At 39.3% G+C, this 20,990-nt stretch overlaps 1 protein-coding gene across 1 annotated transcript; it reads right to left on the bottom strand.

Annotated features, from left to right (window-relative positions):
- Window positions 1-1,265: 1,265 nt before the first annotated feature.
- On the bottom strand, window positions 1,266-20,530 carry LOC140233471 (zinc finger TRAF-type-containing protein 1-A-like). Its single transcript, XM_072313591.1, has 5 exons — window positions 20,287-20,530; window positions 13,523-13,761; window positions 5,125-5,336; window positions 3,804-4,042; window positions 1,266-2,551 (listed from the first exon to the last, which is right to left on the bottom strand). Exons 1-5 carry the CDS (start codon window positions 20,494-20,496, stop codon window positions 2,399-2,401), a joined length of 1,053 nt encoding a protein of 350 aa, XP_072169692.1. The 5' UTR covers window positions 20,497-20,530; the 3' UTR covers window positions 1,266-2,398.
- Between the last annotated feature and the right edge of the window lie 460 nt (window positions 20,531-20,990).

Genomic DNA, 20,990 nt, shown 5'->3' on the forward strand with positions numbered 1-20,990 from the left:
CACCTGCAGTAGTTAGAAAAAGGACTAAAAACGATTCTGGAAGCAACCTGAATTAGGCATGTAAAGCATCCTTAACTATATAGCCTGATTCAAAGAAGGAAGAAAGAAAATATATTGCTACTTCACTAACGACCGTTCACATGCCATTATGGCATGTTTCAATAAGTTACATCTTCATAAATACATTTATTTGTGCTTAACAAGTCAAGGATCCCCACATGATTATAAACTCAATGCTGTTCATAGTCAAAGGAGAAATTAAATGCTGAAATATATATGTTATATATTATCCAGGAAGATAAAAGTATACTATTTTCATCTTACTAATATGATTCCTCTCCTGGTGCTTTTAGATCCATCTTATATAGTCTGTCATTCTTCAAACATGTACAATACTTCTAACACTGCTGTATGATGCATTCACATACAGTCATTCTGAGCATCTCTGAAACATTTGCATTTAGACTGCATCTCCACATTTCTACTCCTCCTTGCTGCATCAAACATTAAACTCTTGTGAATAAATAATTTCATTCTTTTAGGTTAATTGTACAATATGAACTTCACACAATTAAAGCACTGGCCGTTAATCATCAAGGTACACCTACGTGTAGGTAGAAACGAAGACGTCTTTGAGGAACTCAAAGAGCGGAGGTCAAAGTTCAATGAAACCACTGGCTTATCAGTTACGTAGCACTCTCTTCTTGCATTCATACTAAACAGTCCACACGAACACTGCCTACAGAAAACTTGAGCACAATAATGTACATCCTGGTTTAGGCAAAAATAAACATTTATTCATGGCAACGCTCTCAACCATGTGTTCCTAAAATTAGAGGTAAGAAGCCCTCTCTTTAAAACTCTTACCATTCCCCCTGCATGTCATTACAGGACCACATTTAATGTGACAAATTTTAGTTTGAAAATGTTTTTTCACATAGCAGGGGAAAGTGAAAGAGTATCTTTCATTTCTGCAGATTCTATTTTAATGTTCCATGCCTCTCCCATATATTACACTACACAGTTTACACTTGCACTGTGATTTGAGAAGTTAAAAATGAAGACAGTGTGATATACATTATTGTACCTATTGAGTTGTTATAATAACGCTATGTTTAGTCCACTATTGCGATTTGAAGCTCAAAATACTTGGCTGTCAAGAGTCATTCTTTGGTGTGTGTGTGTGAATATGTGTGTATGTGTGTTTGGCTCAGAAAAAAAAAGTCTGCTCATGAATATAACCTTCAAACAATCTTTGCCTCACAATATTGAAGTAACAAAACAGCTACACAGAACATGATGTTGTTATAGAAGTAATAGCGACATGTGTCAATGGGCATGTGGAAGGCGAGGGAAAATTCCTCTATTCTATCAACCATTAATTATCAGACTGTCTCCAGTTCAATCTAGGAGTGATTAATATCTCGCTTTAACTTATACTCTTTTCATGTCTTCTTTCTCATTAAAAGAAAGGGGAGACACAATTTTCCAATAACTGTACTGATTATACCCGCATAACAATATGTGGTATTTAAGGATCCCTAGAGAACTTTGGCACGAACACACACCCAAGGAAGATTGGAGTTGCCTTCCCACAAATGCAGACTACCCTACACTCTTTCACACTGAAAAGGGGTGTATCCTTTCCTTTCAAGCTCAGGAGCAAGAACCCAAAGCCACAGAACTGACATTCGCCTAATCTGAACTTCCTTTCTTGAGCAGCACACAATTTGTTGAAAACATGCTAGCCTCTCTCTTAAAGGTGGACAAGAATGCAATAATGATGAAAAAAAAAAAGAAAAGAATTGCTACAACTTGCTCGCTACAAATATTTGCGCCTGAGTTCACATATAAAAAATGTGTATTACCTCCTCATTAAAAAATACACATTTTTTTCTTAATAAAATACAGCTCCAAGTCTAATTACATTTCATATATTTATTTACACACTATATAAGTATACAATTTCGTATGTTACAGTAGTTAACATGTTACACTGACTGCATACATTGTGGAAAAGGGGCAATTAGTTCTTGCATTCAAAACTACGAGGTGAGCTGATGGGATCTCGGGGGTGAAAAATCCTGGACCACAAAGGTAACAATTGCTGGAAAAAGTCTTACAGATATATGATGGGTGACGTGAACTCGGCAAACTTGGTTTTACCCGGTGATGTCAGATGAAGTGGTAGCATCAGACTGGAAGCATTTTACACTGGTAAACATTGGTCTGATTATAGATTCTCTGCTGACTTGCCAGTGTTTGATGTACCGGGCTGCTCCAGAGGGCATTATTTGTTGTATAATTTTTCTTTGTGTGTGCGTGTGTGTCTGTCTCTCAAGCATTGGTCCTGGTCCTACTGAAGATAACTTGAAGAGAATCTCGGCCAACGCTACTCTCATTTGGGAATCTGGAACATGATGAGTCTAATGTTGATAGTCTTGGAGGCCAGGATTTTGTTGCACTCGGCCGAGTCGATGAGCGGGATGTTATTGTAGGGACTCTCCGTTTTCTCGGGAGTGAACTCAAAGCGGTAGACTCGTGGCTCAATCTGTAATGATGTATAGAGATGTGCAAATAATACACAATTTACTTATGAGACCTGTCTTTACATCACAAGAGGTGAGAGAAAAATTATGACCATGATATAAAGTGGCTATGCAAAATAAGACTTGATGTAATTACCATTCAAACTATCTTTTCTACACTGGATGTGTATATTTGGGGTCATATTTTACATCTCGATTGGTTGCCTTTTCTCAGTAAACTGTAAATACTAGGATCTGGTAAACTCTTGAATAATGTTTCATCACACCACACAGCAGGGAAGTGATAAGCTTTTCTCTCGAAACTTGATGTAGTCCCAGTGGCAGCACTTTGCTTTTTGATACAGATTCAAGTTAATAACAATTCAGTATGGATGACCATCAAATGCATGATTTTACATACCATTTCGATCTATCCTTCATCCATGCCATCCCCTATGTCCTACATATGTCGTTTTCTTAGTTCTTAAAATGCTTATCACTGTGCACACATAATTTCTCCCCATCCAGCCCCATCCCATCCTACCACGCCCCACCCGATTCCAAACCAGACCATTACGATGTCAAAGCACTTTCCCCTGCAAAAAAGTCTATCACCCCATATGGATAAAAATACACAAAAATGCGGGCAAACACCTGTGCCTTGTAGATGAAACTATTTGTCAAATGCCAGGGTATGGTTATTTGGCAGGTGTCATGGCTCTTTGTCTACACAGTTGTTGTTGTATTTTTCTTGTATGTTGAAAACTATTTCAAGTGCATAATGAACAGCTTTGAAAGGTTTTATAGTATGCACTGGTCCTGACAAACACTAATAAAAAGCTGATGTGATTTTTCTTGTTACCTGCTGTTGTTGTCATAAGCTAGATATAAAGAATTCTAATGATTTTTATTTTGTGGATCAAATGAACAAAGATTTGTTCCGATGATGCATTTGCCAAAAATTATGAGACTGCTATGTCTTTTGCTATGTCTTTTTTTTTTTTTTAAATGCTGTTTGTGTCTGCGTGCTGTAGAGCATGTGTACTTATTGCTGTGGTAATCAGTGGGTTTAATAACTGTACATGATAGAGTGTAATGCCCACATACTGATAAGCTCTGTGTTGTGTGGTTTGCACGGGTCAATACCAGCCACCCCATAACTGGGAGAAAACTCCGTCTCCTGATTAAGCTGTGACCACTGTAGTGCCTTTAATCCAATATGGCACGAGATGAGATAAAATCATCACTTGGGGTCCAATAAACTGCCACGCCTACCTTGGCATCACTGAACGGGCCATTGAGCATCATGAACTGCATGCTGAGGTTGCTGGTGATACGGCTCTTGAGGACCAGCTGGAAGGCGATATGTCGCTCCAAGGTGTGGGACGGGTTACGCTCGTCGTCGTTGACCCGTGCCTTGACCACCCACTGCTGGTTGAAGGCCGTGAAGCGGCTGGTCTCGTAGTACAGTTTGGTGATGAAGTCGTCTGTGCGGTATGGCCTCAGCTGTAGGTCTGTGGGTAGGTCAGGACAAACCAGAGAGAAGAATTTGGGAGAAATGCAATTAATGTGCCACCAATGCAGAGATGCTGCAGGTATTTATGACAAGATTATACTGTTTACATGCTCTTTTAATATATGGTTATTCTAATTCTAATGGCTCAAATTATTCACAAAATGACATATACCAGACAAGACTAAAATATTTGGTCAATGCATGCAAACCACTAAGATTCAACGGAAGAAAGACAAACAAATTTTAAAGATGAATTCATCAGAACAGGGCAAAAAAAAATTAATTTCGAAATAAACCTTATCATATTGGACTCTACTGAATCTTGTAAACATCACAATCTTTATTTGTTCGCCCACATTCAGATGAGGAATGAGAGGTGCTGACATCTTGCAGTGTATCTGCCGCACCTACCTTAGGATCACTTGTTGTAAATGGTCAGTGCACTGTACTAACCCAGCACTGATTTGCCATACAAGAAGTTGTATGGCATATATTACAATGGATGACAACACACCTGATCTGTCTGCACCTGCACCAGTAGTATTATTTGAAAATTGCCCTGAAGCTTTTTTTTCTTTCTTTTTTGCTTGTCAGCTGATTAAAGGGATTGTACAGTAATGGTGGAGATAAGAATTGGGCTTTTAACGTTTTTGACATACCAAGAAACCACTTATAAAATAGTACTGAGCATACCATTTTAAGAGCAATTCAAAGTTTATTAGATGAAGATCGGTTTCGGAATTGCTGAGACATCCAAAAACAAAGTAAAACAAAGCAATCCTTATAAAAGGTAGGTCCTGCTCTTTATTAGGAATGCTCTTTTTTTGATATCTCAACCATTTTAAAACCAATTTTCATCAAATAAACATTGAATCCCTCTTGGAATTACATGTTCTTTCATATTTCATGAGCGGTTTCTCATTATCTCACCAAAAATATTAGAAACCTGAAGTTCGGTCTCAACCAAAACTATACGCTCCCTTTACACCCGGAAGTGGCACTAGAAATATTTTTTTGCACCCCCCTCCCCTTTACGGAATTCCTGGATCCGCCCCTCTGCTCAGTGCAAATTAGACTCACCATTGAAGTTGATCTTCTCGTAGGAGAGGAGCTTGATGATGTTGCGGAGTACTTTGGTGTCCTCTTCCAGCCCCGCCTCTCTCTGCTTGATGGAGTCCAGGACCTCACTCCCCATCTTACTGGGATGGGTGCAATTTGCTTCGTGGTCCTCGAGCTCGTGATGTGGCCCTTGCCATGAACAGCCAATCTGGTAGTACTTACAACGTGTGATCCTGCTTAGCCATAACGTCAGTGGTTATAATGTACATTGTTTACCGTGGCAACAAAGTGAAGACAGAGAGAAAGGGGCGAGAAATGGGGGAAATAAAGAGAGAAAGTAAGAGGGAGAAAATCAATTAGACAAGTAAATTTGACAACACTGACAATAAACAGTTCTCGTATGAAACATACAAATAAAGATACTAAAGCAGATGTGACTTACCTTTGAAAGTTCAGTGTATATTTAGTAAGCAAAAGAATGAGAACCACACTGTATGGTTTCATGTTTTGCAGTCGAGACCAAAAATCAAATGGAAAAAGTCAGAAGTCACAGTAGGAATTACAGAGGTCATAGCATTTGTAATAGTACTAAAAGTAGTAGTAGAGGCAGTAACGGATATAGTACAGTAGCAATAGCAGTAATAGCAGTATACTAGTAGTCATACATATTACTGTATGTAGTAGAAGTAGTGGTAGTTGTAGTAATTGTAGTAGTAGTAACAGTAGAAGATGTAGTAACTGTAGCAGTAGTAACAGTAGTAAATGTAGTCATTGTAGTAAGTAATAGTAGCATTGCAGAAGTAATAGTAGTTGTTGATGTTGTAGCAGCAGTTTTAGGATAAATGGTAAAAGTAGTTGCAAAAATAGTATTTATGGTGTAAGTAGAGATAGGTAGTATTGGTACATAGTGTAACAGTGCAGTTGAAATGGTAAAAGTACCGCAGCAGTGACAGTAAAACTTCTACAATAAATTATTCCTTTTGCCACTAGTCATTATTACTACTCGCACAGTGGCAGATCCAGTGGTGTGCACTGGGCGCACGCCCCCTCATTTATATCTTTTTAAATAAAAGAGATAAAAAGAAAAGAAAACCTGAAAGGGGCGTGTGTGCCCCCTTTAATTTTTTAAAGACAGAAATCAAGTTGTGCTGAAGCCTTTTTTTTTTATTGCTTGTCAGCCAATGAAATCCGCAAGTGGGAATATATTGCACATGGGAGCCTTTTTTTTTTTTTTTTTGGGGGGGGGGGGTTGTTGTTGTTGCTTGTCACCTGATTAAACCCAGAAGTGGCACCAGAAATTTTTTTTTTTTTTTTGGTGCCCCCTCCCCTCCTTTTACAGGAATTCCTGGATCCTGGATCCTGGATCCGCCACTGCATCACTACAACTACTTGAAATAGATGTAGAAGCAGTAGTTGCAGTAGTGTAAATGTCTAACATTCATACAGGTCTGGCAGTTCATGGCGGTATAGCTGCATCAGAGTAAAAAGTGACTTTATATGGTAAACCTAAAGTAATAACAAAGTCTGCAACTATATCGGTGGTAGGTCCTACGTATAGGTGGTTCAATGCAGTGTCCAACTGTTGCAACAAAGGTTGTGGTGGCTCAGCCCCCCCCCCCCCACCTTTTTTTTTGGCACCATACAAAGGAATACATAAGGTGTCTCCACTTTGCCCCCCCCCCCCACTTTTTTTTTTTTTTAACCTCAAAGGTGGCACTAAAAAGAAATAGTCTATAGAAACTTTGAAGTGTGAAGGGCAGTAAGGCCTTGTTTTTGCCCTGAAGATCCAATTTATTTATTTATTTATTTTATTTCATTTTTTTAAATTTATTTATTTATTTTTTTGCTTGTCAGCTGAAGAAACCCGGAAGTGGCACCCTACAGAACTACAGAAGTTGGGCTGAAGACCCCCCCCCCCTTTTTTTTTCCCGCTTGTTAGCTGATGAACCCCCGGAAGTGGCACCAGAAGTGTGAAGTGGGCCCCCCACTTTTGAAAACGTAGCGCCGGCCATGTTCAAAGATATGACCACTGAAATCAAAGTGCAGCAAATCAAAAATTTGTGTGTGCTGAAATGACTTTCCAAAAATGATCATTTAATCAATTAAGTGCAATAATACCGAAAACTTTGTGTGTGCTGAAATGACTTGCCAAAAATGATCATTTAATCAAAGTGCAATAAAACCGAAAACTTTGTCGGTGCTGAAATAACTTTTCAGAGATAGGATCATAAAATCACACCAAAAACTTTCAATTGATTTGAGTGCTTATGAGTAATTCTCACTTGAATAACGTATGACTGCTATTGAGTCTTTTATGAAGTGTCACATCTCTAGAAGTTTTACCCCATATTTTCATTTGCCCATTACACCATGTTTTGGTAGGTCGTACAGTTGAGAATATACCATCCCAGTTTACTATTAATCATCAGCCAGGCCAGATCTAGAGTACCCTTACTGTGGAAATACCCCACGTACAGTCCCACATCCTTCCTTTCCTGTCTGGCTTCCCCTGAAAAACATTCACCCCCTTCGCATGACTGATCCCAAGTAAGTCTGCTACTACAATACTCCAGATAGCTACCCGCCCAAGTGTTTCCCCTGATATGATCAATTATGATGTAACAGGAATAAGGTCAAAAGGGCAGAGTGATTGAGACTGGTGTATGAGGTCCGTCGAACTTCACTGGGTCCGTTGTAGAGGATATACAGAGTGTCGAGTAATTGCTAAAAAAAAAAGGGGCGTCAGTGTGGATAAAGCCGGTCGGCTTCAAGCACACTTTTGCCCCTGTAGTACCCTACAGGCAGTATAAGTGGATCGGCTATGTAGAACTAGTCCATTATCGCAACATGGTCAATGTTGTCAACACAAATCACATAGACAAATCTAAACAACAGCTGTAATACTCCTTTTTTTCTCTCTCTCTTTTTTGACAAACATGAACAACTGACAAGAATTCACATGTTTTCTGTCTTGTTTTGTTGTTTTATTCTACATCTTGTGTAAATTTGACGAGTTTTATAGAAGCAAAACACTCAGATTATAACCTGAATTTTTACAAATCACAATGACAACGTACCATTTTATTATTAATGTCATCACAAGTCTATGCTACGGCACAGCAAACACAAGGCCATTTCACAGACCATCAAATTATATTCTCTATGAGTTTACAATCTAGAATATCTTTCTTGATAAATGAAACAATCCTCTCAAAGTTGACTAACATATTGCTATTACAAGTTCTTACAAATGAAGACTGTGTCAATTGTTCCTGTTTATTTGACTGTCCATTTGAAAGTATATTTGCATGAGTATAACAAGTCAAAAAAAAAAATAAATATCAACAAGTAAAAAATTAATTATAAAGGATTGCACATCTCTATGCCTACAAAATCTGTGTTCTATGCTGGTAAATGCTGGTATATAGGGAAGTTGTGTGTTGTATAGAGACACACTGGGCGGAATCACTCAAGGTCATTTCCTGTCCTCGAGCTCTGGGCACCGCTGTCATGTATTTCTCAAACGCCCCCGCTTGGAACCGCCTTGCTCGCGCGGCCGGTACAGCAGAGAAGGTCGAATGACAAATACAGTATGCGACCTGCGATGAGCTGCCGAGTGTATCTGGATATGTGCTCTTGTGTATTTCAAGAGCTAGCTAAACAAGTCCTGCTGACATTTCCCCACCATCTTTATAGCTTCAATCGCAGCAGGTGGGTTAATCGATGTCAAGACATTCGACTTTGTCATGCGACATGAATTGTCAGGCTTGGAGGGTGACCGATGAGGTCTCATGTGCAAATCACATTTGGTGTGTATTTGCTCATAATGAGGGTATGTCAATGGGCAAGCTGTAAACTCCAATGATGAAAATAGGGACAACATATTGGGACTGTGGGGGCACATCTAATGTAGGAAGGGCATTTTGAAAGCTGTGTTGCCCTCTTGTATTGAAATTGGGGAGGAGAAATCCTTCTGAAATAAAAAGCATCCTTGCATCACATCAGCTCCATTAACTTTCCCCGTGATTTGTCATAAGCAGCATCTGTAAGAAAGGCTTTTCTTTCCCAAACTTCAAGTCGCGCTTCGGTCAGAACTCAGCGGAAGAGGCACTCCAGTACAAACCTGTAGTGACAGGATTGCTTTAGTTTCCTCAAACACTGGTGTGTCATACAGCATGATCTGTGTCAATGTGTGCTGCAGGTTTGTTTGTTTGTTTCTCTCTTTTTTTTTTGTGGACAATCTCTCTGATGTTCATTGCTGGATGATCGTAAATGAATAGCTATCGTGAAACAGTGTGTGTGTGTGTCTGTTTGTAGGTGTGTGTCTGTGTGTGTCTATCTGTCATGGATCAGCTTCAATCTCTCTGCCAGTCTGTACCAGATAGACACAAAAACACAGACACAAACTACACACATACACACACACACACATATACACACAAACAGTCTGCAGACTGCTCAGGTTCCACATACACCCATTTGTTCGTGAAGCTCACAGGCACTTAATTACTGCAGTATATGCAGCACTGACCTTTTACAGCTAGCCATCCATAACATATTGAAACACAGACAGGACTGCCATATCATTAATTAGCTCCAGCGATGGAGTCATGGTAAAAGTAGATTTTAAATTGTATTGCAATTACCTGCATTCCGAAATTGGTTGTGGTATTTGAAGCAATAACTCTTTGTGTAGGGGTACCATGAGGCTTGAGCCACAAAATGTATTTATTCTGCTATTCATTACACCAAAACGACAGAGCATTATGAAGTTTACATCAAAATTAAGACAACAGCTAGATTTGAAATGTTCATTACATAATGCTCATTTTTGAAAAGTGAGATTTTTTGATCATGCATACTGAACGTCAAAAGACTTTTAGAAATATGAATTTTCATTTCATATCCAAAGCTTAAGTTGCCTTACTAGGTTAATATACCTATATATAATATTGTACTTGGTATACTCATTGGCCTGAATTCACAAAGGTGGTACAATTGAAACCATGGTTTAAACCATGGACAATTTGTATGGGGCACAAAGTGTTGCATGGCCTATTTCATTTATACTATATCAGTCATTTCGTCTACGAAATGACATTTCGTCAACAAAATGATCATTTTCAAATTTTGTTGACGAAATGACTGATTCCGTAACGAAATAGGCCATGCGACATTTAAACCATGGTTTCAATTGTACCAACTTCTTGAATTCGGGCCAATGAGTCTTAGTATGTATTACACATTTTGGTTGGGTGATAATTAGTCATGTGATAAAAATTTAAATATTGACTCATCAAATGGTCCAATTTTTCTTTGCTAAATGATCATAATATTAGAATAACCATGACCCTAAACACAAAGAGTATGCAAATATGATTTCACTATGCAAGTGCATCATAAATTGATATTCCCAAACAAACGGGTATGTGGTGTCGACTCTGTGTAGCTGTGGTCACAAAAGACTGTAGACAAAAAAAATAGAACAGACTTCTGCATTAAAGAATAAAAAAACAATAATCTCCAATAAAATCAATGCAGAGCAGCAGTCCGTATTGAAGCTTGGAAGTACATGGTCCAAATCCAGCTACAGCGCATTCAAAAAAAAAAAAAAAAATGAGACAGGAAGCATGCGATGACGCTCACTTTAATTTTAGTCTGCAACAGAGGAAGAGACTGGTTCCCATGGAAACACAGCGCCCATGCAACCCGCACACTTTTCCCATACCGTTCGCTTGCCTCTACACTCAGTGTGACAATGTATGTACATGTAGGTAGCACTTCTGTCTGTATATATCCATGTTGGGACAAAGATTTAATTTAGAATTTCCACTCTCGTATATTCACCCACACTAGGCTCACTGGGACAGCTCTTTTATTTTGAAAAAAGAATGTTCTTATGCTTGTCTAAGGGGTTTTGTTCTTTTGTTCTTTTTTTTTTTGGGGGGGGGTCAATTCATGTAGTCTGAAATGAAATTTGGATATTTCTTGAGATTATGAATGAACTGAGAGTTGGAACATAAACTTGAGGTTATTTTGTTCAATATTGCCATTACAAACATTTTGAAAGCACTTTTTGTACAGTAAATGGGCAAAAGATTTAATGAGGAAGAAAGCTTTCCTTCGAATATCCTTATGAAAATCAGAATCAATAAAAACAGGTTTGATTTGTGGGACATATAATTCCTATAATAATCCCCCTCGATGCCTTGCAATTTTTTTCCAATCTCTGGGTAGCCGACAGGAGGATTTATGGGTCACGGAAAGGTCACAAGATTTTAAGGCGATGCAATTTGTCTATGACTGAATAGCTGCAAGGGTTTTGATCCACAGACTTTTAGTTTCGGTTGGCATTCACTTAGTTTGCACTATACTATCAAGCTTTGTGACTGGTACTGACCATAAAGTGCTTTCAATATGTGTGTGCATTTTGTTATGTTTTTGTTTATTCACCCTCTGGAACAAAGTATTTCCAAATTAACAGAAAATAAAGAGAAATACTGATATAAATGAATGAATTAAGTTTTTATCATCTTTGATAAGTAATGTGTCAAGTGACAAATTTGTAGAAAAATGCATTAAAAAGGTAACACTTGAAGTTTGAGCAAAGTTACCATGGAGAGAGGCACACCATATCTTAATGGCGGCATGACATGTTTGCAGAATTTCTTTGAAAGAATAACAACATGGAAAATACAGAAGATTTGCTCCGAGGAACAAAACGAAAATCACACCAGATATCCGCGACTGTCTTACAAGCTAACTACATTCTAGTCATTCACCATGCTATGCTTCAAATTTCTTTCAGGGGTGATTTTTCTCTCTTTCTCTTTTACAATATCACTGAGCTTGCTCCAGTGTCCTAAAAACATTACCTGTCTGGTGTTTTTAGCATATTGGTGGTGCTAAAAAAACATACTCTGACAGCAAAGATGGATGGTTCTCATTTTACCATCCTGTTAATGTCCTCGGCTTCCAAATTTAGTACACCAGACACAGCTGGTTGCTTTAAAGGGATGGCGTAGTTTTGGTTGAAATGGGGCTTCAGGTTTCAAACTTTGTTGTGAGATGAGAAAACCTCTTAATAAGAGATATATGAAAGAGCATGCAACACTAAGACAAATTCAAAGTTTATATGATGAAAATTGGTTTTGAAATGGCTGCAATATCTAGAAACAAAGAGGGCCTAACAAAAGATGAGACCCACCTTTAATTAGGCCCATTTTATTTCACTCCTTTTTTTTGGGGGGGGGGGGCGGGGGGTATATCTCAGTCATTTCCTTAATTCCTTAATAGAATTGTATGCTTTTTCATATTTCATAGGAGGTTTTTATCTCACAAGAAAGTTGGAAACCTGAAGCCCCATCTCAATTAAAACTATGATCATTCCTTTAAGAAATAGATTCATCAAACATCTACACCTATACTAGACATCAGTAATCAATAAATGCTACTTCACTTTGGATCATAATTTTGTTGAGCCAAGTTTCATTTTTTGATCGTATGCACAGGCATAACTATTTTTCACATACAAAAAGAGATTGGTAGCAGAAGAAATGTCAGTATCATTGCACATCCTTCTTTTATCCAAATATAAACCACATTTTTAATTTTTCAGAATACTTTTCTTTTCAGATTAGGAATTTAGATAACTTCTTGAAATGAATACATGAAATTTGGCTGTTTAGATGTTGTGAAAAACTTTTTTTTTTTTTAAATAAGTCATCTTGCTTATCTTTGAAATCTCTATCTAAACAAATTATAAAAAAAAATTGCAGATTCATGAATTTAATATAACAGTGAATGACAAGATGAAGCTTGTAGTATTCTTTGCTTAACTGTTTAAATCAACACTCATTTAAAAAAATTATTTATGAAATTCTACAGCCAATGAAATTATGAATATAATTAAAGTTTTATGCCATGATAATCATATTTATAAATTTGTTCCTGTACTTTGATGCGTGTAGGTTTTGGGCTTATTTCAGAAAATAATTTGACTGTGAAAGATATCTTGGTGTAGAGCTCTTAGTATTGGCATAGAGTGCGGGGTGACAGGTACTGTGTCTCCAGAATGGGGAGTGTACAGTAAGTACACCATACTCACCCGTTACCAAACCTTGCATACGTTTTCAGCAGGGGCACGATTAACATGTGGATGACATGTACTGCCACTTGGTAGTAGATAGGACAGTAGTTGGATCCCGAAGAAAGAGCTGCGTGAGCAATTGAAACAACACCACATTGAATAAAACTGAGGATACATTCATACGCCTGACAAAAAAAGCCCTAGCCTACGACCCTATACTGTCTTACAACTACGCCTGCTTAGCTAAACCCCCGGCTACCGCGACCTACGTTCCCTACGTGGGGGTTGTGTTACTTACTCCCTACGCCTTCACCACCTTACTTGCGTTACCTTTCCGGACATCCCTCCCGTTCGTGCTGGTCCAGTAGGTAGCGCGGAAGCTTGCGCGCACAGAAGCGGCAGGCCGCCGGGAGCTCGCTGACCGCCTTCTCCACAGCCAGGTTTCGGCTGCAGAGATTCTTACTGATCTCGCAGCGGCAGTTGGGACACGTCGGCTGTTCGTCCTTCAGACGTGAGTCTGCCAAGAGATGAGTGAAGCATCCCGCACACATCAGGTGACCATTGTTGCACTGCAGAGAAGTAAAGTGAAAGGGAGACAAACCAGTAAACACATTTATTTCCTGTCCATTGGTTTGTGTGTGCGAAATTGTGCACGTTTGACCCATTGGCACAAAAAAGAGTTAAAGGGGCCCTGAAATCCAAATGCATGTTGATTTTTGTTGATTTATGATACCCTCAACATCACTTTTGCGGTGAAACGAATATCTAGAAACATTCCATATATTTTTAACAATTTTTTCTTCTATTTTTCTTCAGATTACATGGGAACGCCCACAAAAAAAATCCCTCTAAACCAATACTCTTGAGATGACATCATCTGTCAATCATTGCTTAAGTACTGAAATGTTTTACAAAAGACATTGGAATGCACCTTCCTCTCGACTCAGCATAACTTGCATGTTTCTGTGATGTTAATGTGACTAACAAAAGACATGGCGAGGGAACATGCAAGTTATGCTGAGTCGAGGGGAAGGTGCATTCCACTGTCTTTTGTTAAACATTTCAGTACATTAGCAATGATTGACAGATGATGTCATCTCAAGAATATTGGCTTGGAAGGATTTTTTTGTGGGCGTTCCCATGTAATCTGAAGAAAAATAGAAGAAAAAATTATTAAAAATACAGTTTATGGAATGTTTCTAGATATTTGTTTCACCGCAAAAGTGATGTTGAGGGCATCATAAATCAACACAAATCAACATGCATTTGGATTTCAGGCCGGCCCCTTTAAAGACCCAACAGCGTGGGTATACTTTGGAGTGGGAAGGCTGGCCCTGCTCAGATATATGCGAGAATCCCCATAATAATGTGAACAACTTTATCCTGATCTCTTTGTAAGTACACACTAAGTCGAAGAATCTCAAATGAAGTCAGCTGTTACTGATGAACATTTGTACACATCAATGCACTAACTGGTCGGCTGATCGGTGCTTCATGTGGTTTTCAAATGTACCCTGGTGGACATCAAATAAATTGGGCCACCCATCCCCATGTCAGCAGGCCTTGACCGAATAATGTTATACATTGACAGGTAAATTCAATTCACAGACCCAACACATTCCTCTTCAAGGTGAGGTATTCAACTTTATTGGAAACCTATTTTCTGTTGAAGAATTTGAAATCTAGCACAAATTTGACCATACTTTCGGATCAAAATTTGAATGACATAACCAGGATAAATGTAGGAAAGAATAAAGTGTCCTTGGAAGAAAAGGGATAAAAATGGTTTATAGACAAATTTCATAACTTTAAAATTCTATGCCTGATTTTCGACATGAAATTTCCCATTCTGTTCATTTGTTGGACTGTATTTTCACTTTACTAAAGTAAACATGGTTTGAATGTACCGAGACTTGCTTCTCTGACAATAAAGATGTACATGTACTTATGAGATTACTAATCACATAGGTACTTGTCTGCTACCAATTGACTTTCCATGCTGCTTACATAGTATAATCATCCATGGTATAATCATATAACCAAAGTCTGTTCATAAATTGCACTTGTCTACATTATTACCTTTTTTTTTTTCACAATGAGCATTCCACTGTACAGACCACAGCTATCCATCCCATGAGGATATAGGTCCCTGGTAAAGTGATACCTGAGCCACACAGCTAGCCCCTGGGGCACTTTTTATATTTGGAAACATGGCTCTTATTGCTGATTCTGTGTCACATGCATGCATGCACACACACACACTAACATACTGAAACAGCTCTATCTTTAGGGAATCAGACTCTTTTTTTCTAAATACAATTGATGGTAGCAGATATCACATCTATTTTTATAGTACTGCATTCTTTCAGTTCTTTTGTATCAGTTCTGTGGAATGCATGGAATGTGTCATGCCCTTAAATACAAAATAACAGAAAACCTTTTACCCGTATAAACCTTCAATGTCTTTCACATATATTCATATTTGACATAAGAAATGTAAGAGTAAGAGATGAAATTAATTTCATAAACATCTACACAAAATTGATAGTATGCATACATACGTGTGTGTGTGTATGGCTGGAATGCACAGTAGCAATGTCAGTCCGGTCCATGGATCACACTCAATTCATTGTGCAAATACCCATGGCACATCACCCAAGGCAACAGACACCCAATACTGAATGTGTGCTGACATGTGCACGTGCAAGACATGAATTGCCTAGATTCAAGACATGTGCCTATTCCAAGTTTTCTTGTATTCTAGCGACAACTTCTAAATCATAGATGAAACTACCTGGGTGAATTCAGTCCATTATGTTTAGTTTAATTAATGGGACTGTACAGTAGGCCTACTGGTTGAGTTGGGGATTCAGGTTTATAACATTCCTAAGTGAGATAGTGGGAAACCTCTTATGAAATATGAAAGAGCATGAAATTCTAAGAAGGATTCAACGTTTATTTGATGAAAATTGGTTTTCAAATGGCTGAGATATCCAAAAAAGTGATAACAATAAAAGGCGACAGGCCACGCCTTTTATTAGGATGTCTTTGCTTCACCTTGTTTTTGGATATCTCGGCCATTTCACAACCAATTTTCATCAAATAAACTTTTGATACCCTCTCGAATTGCATGCTCTTTGACATCTCATAGAGTGGTTTCTGAATATCTCGCAAAACGTTACAAGCTAAATCCTCACCTCAACCAGAACTGTACAGTCCCTTTAAGATAGCTGCTGGATCCATAGGCCTAAAATGAAGACATCTTACACTGATCATTGTTGTTTAGCATGATGAGCAATTAAAAGCTAAATCCTCACCTCAACCAGAACTGTATACACACCCTTTAAACTCAACATGTTTTTTGCTTGTTTCATTGTAAGTATTTCCACATATCCCTATAGATGCATCTGACCCATCATACTGGAATCTGGTATATAGATTTAAATCAAAAGTATGTCTTTATATAGTGAGTGCATGCTCACATGTGTAAACATACATAGTAAGGAGATTATGCACTTGTCAATGTAATGACGCACCCCACTACCCCCGGACATGGGTGCGTCATGGTCATTTTTTGACTGACCACACGGGGTTTTTGACGGACACTACAGTCACTTTTTTGACGGACAAAACGCTGCAAGTGACGAACACCACAGTCACTTTTTTGACGGACAACACGTTGAAAGTGACGAACACCACAGTCACTTTTTTGACGGACATCCTCGGTACATTTGACGCACCCCCGAAAATACTGAAACGATTTTTGCATACGTTTTATTCAAGCAATTCCATTTTCTTTTGGTTCGTAAACATAATTTGTCAAAGTTTCGGCAAGTTTCCCTTACCCTGGCCCTGTAAGCACCGTACCGTCATTCACCGTACATCACGCTGCTGCATGCTACGATACTAAGCGGGTATTCCGTACATTTGTAGTGTGTATTCTGTGCATGCAATCCATACATGACAATCACATGTGTGCAGATGCGCTGTGTGTGCGCGGCCATTGCTAGTCCGGTGGATGCATACTGCAGCGCAGTGTCGCGCGTCTCGTCGGGCTAATCCCGCGAGCAGAAAATGGAATGCGGCAGGCAGTTTCTTCTGCTGCCGCTTCTTTTACTGTCAAAAATTCGCCTTTGTCACCACAGAATATTATTTAGAAAATGTGAGGAGAAAGGGTGGCTTTTAAATTATTTGTTTGCCAGATTCTGGCAAGCATTTTCCCCTCTTATTCCAAAACGCTCCCCGACTTTCACTTGCCGCGGGAAAACGCTCACTGTAATTTCACTCGCGGTATGTGTATACGGTACTGGTAGCGTGCAAAAATGCGTGCAGTTTTCCATAGCAAGTGACGCACCCCTCGGTTCAGAATAATGCGTGTTATTTTCCATAGCCAAGTGACGTACCATGACGCACCCCTCGGTCAAAAATTTGACCGACAATGATGGGGTTTTGACGCACCCCTCGGTCAAAAATTTGACGGACAAAGCTGGTAAAATGACAAACACCTGGGTCACAAATTTGACGGACCAAACGAGGAAATGACGCACCCATGTCCGGGGGTAGTGGGGTGAGTCATTACATTGACAAGTGCATTAGCTTTTATGACAGATTTTTCAATGTCTATGATAATTTAAATGCTTGAAAGGAAAAAAAAAGAGATAAAGACTTTCTTGGCAAGTATTTTCTCATCACACATCAAAACACAAATACACTTATGTACAGACTTAGACCCCGTTTACAGTGCGAGGCTTGGCCGCAGCCAAGCCCAGCCCCGCTTCAGTGTAAACGCGCAAAAGGTGTAAACGCAAACTGGGCCAAATGTGCGACCAATTTTAGTCTGGCTTCCAGACCCTCTGCCCGTACTATTTCGCTATTCACGATATTAACCCCCTCAACGTGGAAAACTAGTATAGTTTAAGGTGGTTTTGTCCTGCAAAGGATTTTTCCTTCGGCAAAGGCCTTTGCCCGAACGGCGAATTTGTCGCCACGGAATCCAGTTGGCAAAGGGTCTGAAAACCAGGCTATACCAAATTGCGTTTGTTTACAAGCAGAGCGCCACTACGACAAAATATTGAAAGGTTTGAATTAAAAGCGCGGCCGAGCCCAGCAGTGTAAACGGACAAAATTGCGAGGCTCGGCCGCGCAATTGAGGCCACGGCCGAGCCACGGCCGAGCCCGGCCCCGCACTGTAAACGGGGTCATACACACAGTACATATACTCTCCCTCTCTGTCTCAGTCTCACTCTTTGATTTGCCCCCCACCCCCTCCCCCTCCCCCTCCCCTAGGATTAGTTAGCAAATTTGTTACAATTCACTTGGCTCATTTCTTTTTGTTCATTTATCTTGAAATCAGAAAACTACCAGAAGACACTAATATTTATTCACAAAACAAACAAGCAAATGCAACCAACGACATAAGATTGAATGTTTAGTGTGTAACTATGACAATTAAATGATGAAGTATCTTTTGTAATAGAAGTGTTCATTAAAACTTCCTGGCATCAACCCCGAGTTACCCTTCCTAGCGGAGGTCTTCAGGGATAACTATGTACTAGAAGGTACAAGGTACAAGGCAATATAAATGTGCACGAAAGTCATCATGAATCAATGAAAAATGTTTTGGGCCAATGTTTAGGCGTATTTAAAACCCTACTCTCTTATTACAATAAAGGAATATTCATCCCATGTATTCCCTTTGGCCTTACTGCATACAAAGAGAATTAAGTGTACTGCCATTTATATAGCCAACCACAATGACAGAAATCCCCAAAACGCATTTACAATGCCTGTTCAGTTGTCAGTGTTTTATGGTTTGTGAGGCCCAATACCATAACAAACCATGTCTTCGCATACAACATGACAAGTTTACTTAACTCGCTGAACATGGTCCAGAGTATACTTGGGAAGGTGCAAGTTCATGGGAAGTGTGTGTCGAATACAAAAATCTTCTCAGCTTCTGTAGGGGTCATTATAGCATGGGCAGGCCTATATTGCATCACTCTATCTGATATGGTATCTAATTCTTTGGGAATTGAATGAAAAGTAAGAGAAATTATAGCCTTAAACATCCAGATCTGAACATATTAAATGCAGTATTAAAAATTCTATCTCTTGTAAAAAGCTACCATTACTAAAACAAATAGGTCTAGTACATTTACTTCTTACACTTGAAAGGCATATTATCAGCCAATTAAGCTCAACATATTATGAAGGTCCCGCATTCACCACTACTGGTGAAATGAATCTTAATCAAATGCAGGGCAATTTACAGTTAACCAGCAGCCAGTAAATTACAGTTTGCCGGTCTAAATACAGTATGGTACTACTAGGTTATAATATTTTGTATACAGTATGTTTTCTTATAATGTTAAAAATTGTTAGAGAATGAAAAAAAATGAACAAAACATCATTAAAATAATCAAATGTACTGTAGTGTAGGTTCTACTACAAGTATCAAGCAAGCCTAGGCTAATTCGCTAAAAGGCCTATTTAGACACGTTTGTATTTTAGTAAAGACCCTATCCATTACCCATCTGTGTTTATAGTGTAACTGCACTGCATAATATGGACCTATGAAAAATGATTGGTCACACCCATTTAGCCCGACAGCTGGCCCAGGCAAGCCGATTTCTATCGCCAGGCCACGTCACACAGATCGCTTTACGAGTAGGCCTACGAGTCAATTCGTGTTGACTGAAGCATGCTCACACACGCATTCACTATACGGGCGTACTATTCCTCATCGATGTAAACAAACTATTGCGTCACCAGTTGTTTCCCATGTTTAGCTGCGGAAGACGTCCCTGAACACAGTTTGACCCAAATGCACGGGACGACCCGAGCTTAGCTGGCTTTGGGCACGCCTACCTGACCTGCCTAGCAAAATCTACTCAGCGACATTCATTACTCGTAGTTGAATACTGGCCATTAAAAAATACACCCGTGTCCCATTATGCGTGCAAGACTGAGTAATAAACCGATAGATATTATTTTATAGAAATGCAAAGGAAGGGATACGGAAGGAAACACTAAAATTACATTTGACTGTCTTTGCTTTTTTTTTCCCACAGGAGACGGCACATCGCACGACATACCTGATATATAGAGAATGTGGGCAGATCCAAGCAGACGGTGCAACACAGGATCTCATTCAGCCTGTCCTCTAAATTTTCATCGTCTTGTTCCACTGGTTTTTCTAATCTTGGCCTCTTCTTCACCGGTTCGTCACATTCTGTAGATACCCCTGGAGCAGACAATGCTGCATCTTGGGGATTTTGTTCCGAGACACTTGCGACTTCTGCCATGATTTTCTCTCGACGTTCATTCACAACAAATTCACTCGACACACTGAACAACCCTTCCTAACCCTGCAGCGCAAAGGGCAAACAAAAACAATCCCCTTCTAAAAATCGAGAATCTTTCGGAGGTGGGCAACCGAGGTCTATTGCGTCATCAATAGCCAATGGCTGTAACCGAACTAATGTTGTCAACGTAGCTTTGCCCAATCAAATCGCTTATTAGTTTCGATAGCTATTTGATGCGGGCAAGTCCATCCTGTAAAAGGGGTGTTGTCAACGTATGTTGTCGGATGTACTCGTAACAAATTGCTGATATGCCACCGTACCAATGAATCAATCACCGGTATGTGTGTGCACTGCATGCAGTACACTCTTGCCCGTGCATCCTCTCGAAAAAAAAAATTCTTGTGGGTGGCCTCTTGTGTTCATACTGATACATATTGTGCTTCAGCCATGCAGAACTTGTTGCGTGTGTTCCCACCCACCCACAAACAGCACAC

The sequence above is a fragment of the Diadema setosum genome, chromosome 9, assembly GCF_964275005.1.
Source record: "Diadema setosum chromosome 9, eeDiaSeto1, whole genome shotgun sequence".
Classification (NCBI taxonomy): Eukaryota; Metazoa; Echinodermata; class Echinoidea; order Diadematoida; family Diadematidae; genus Diadema; species Diadema setosum.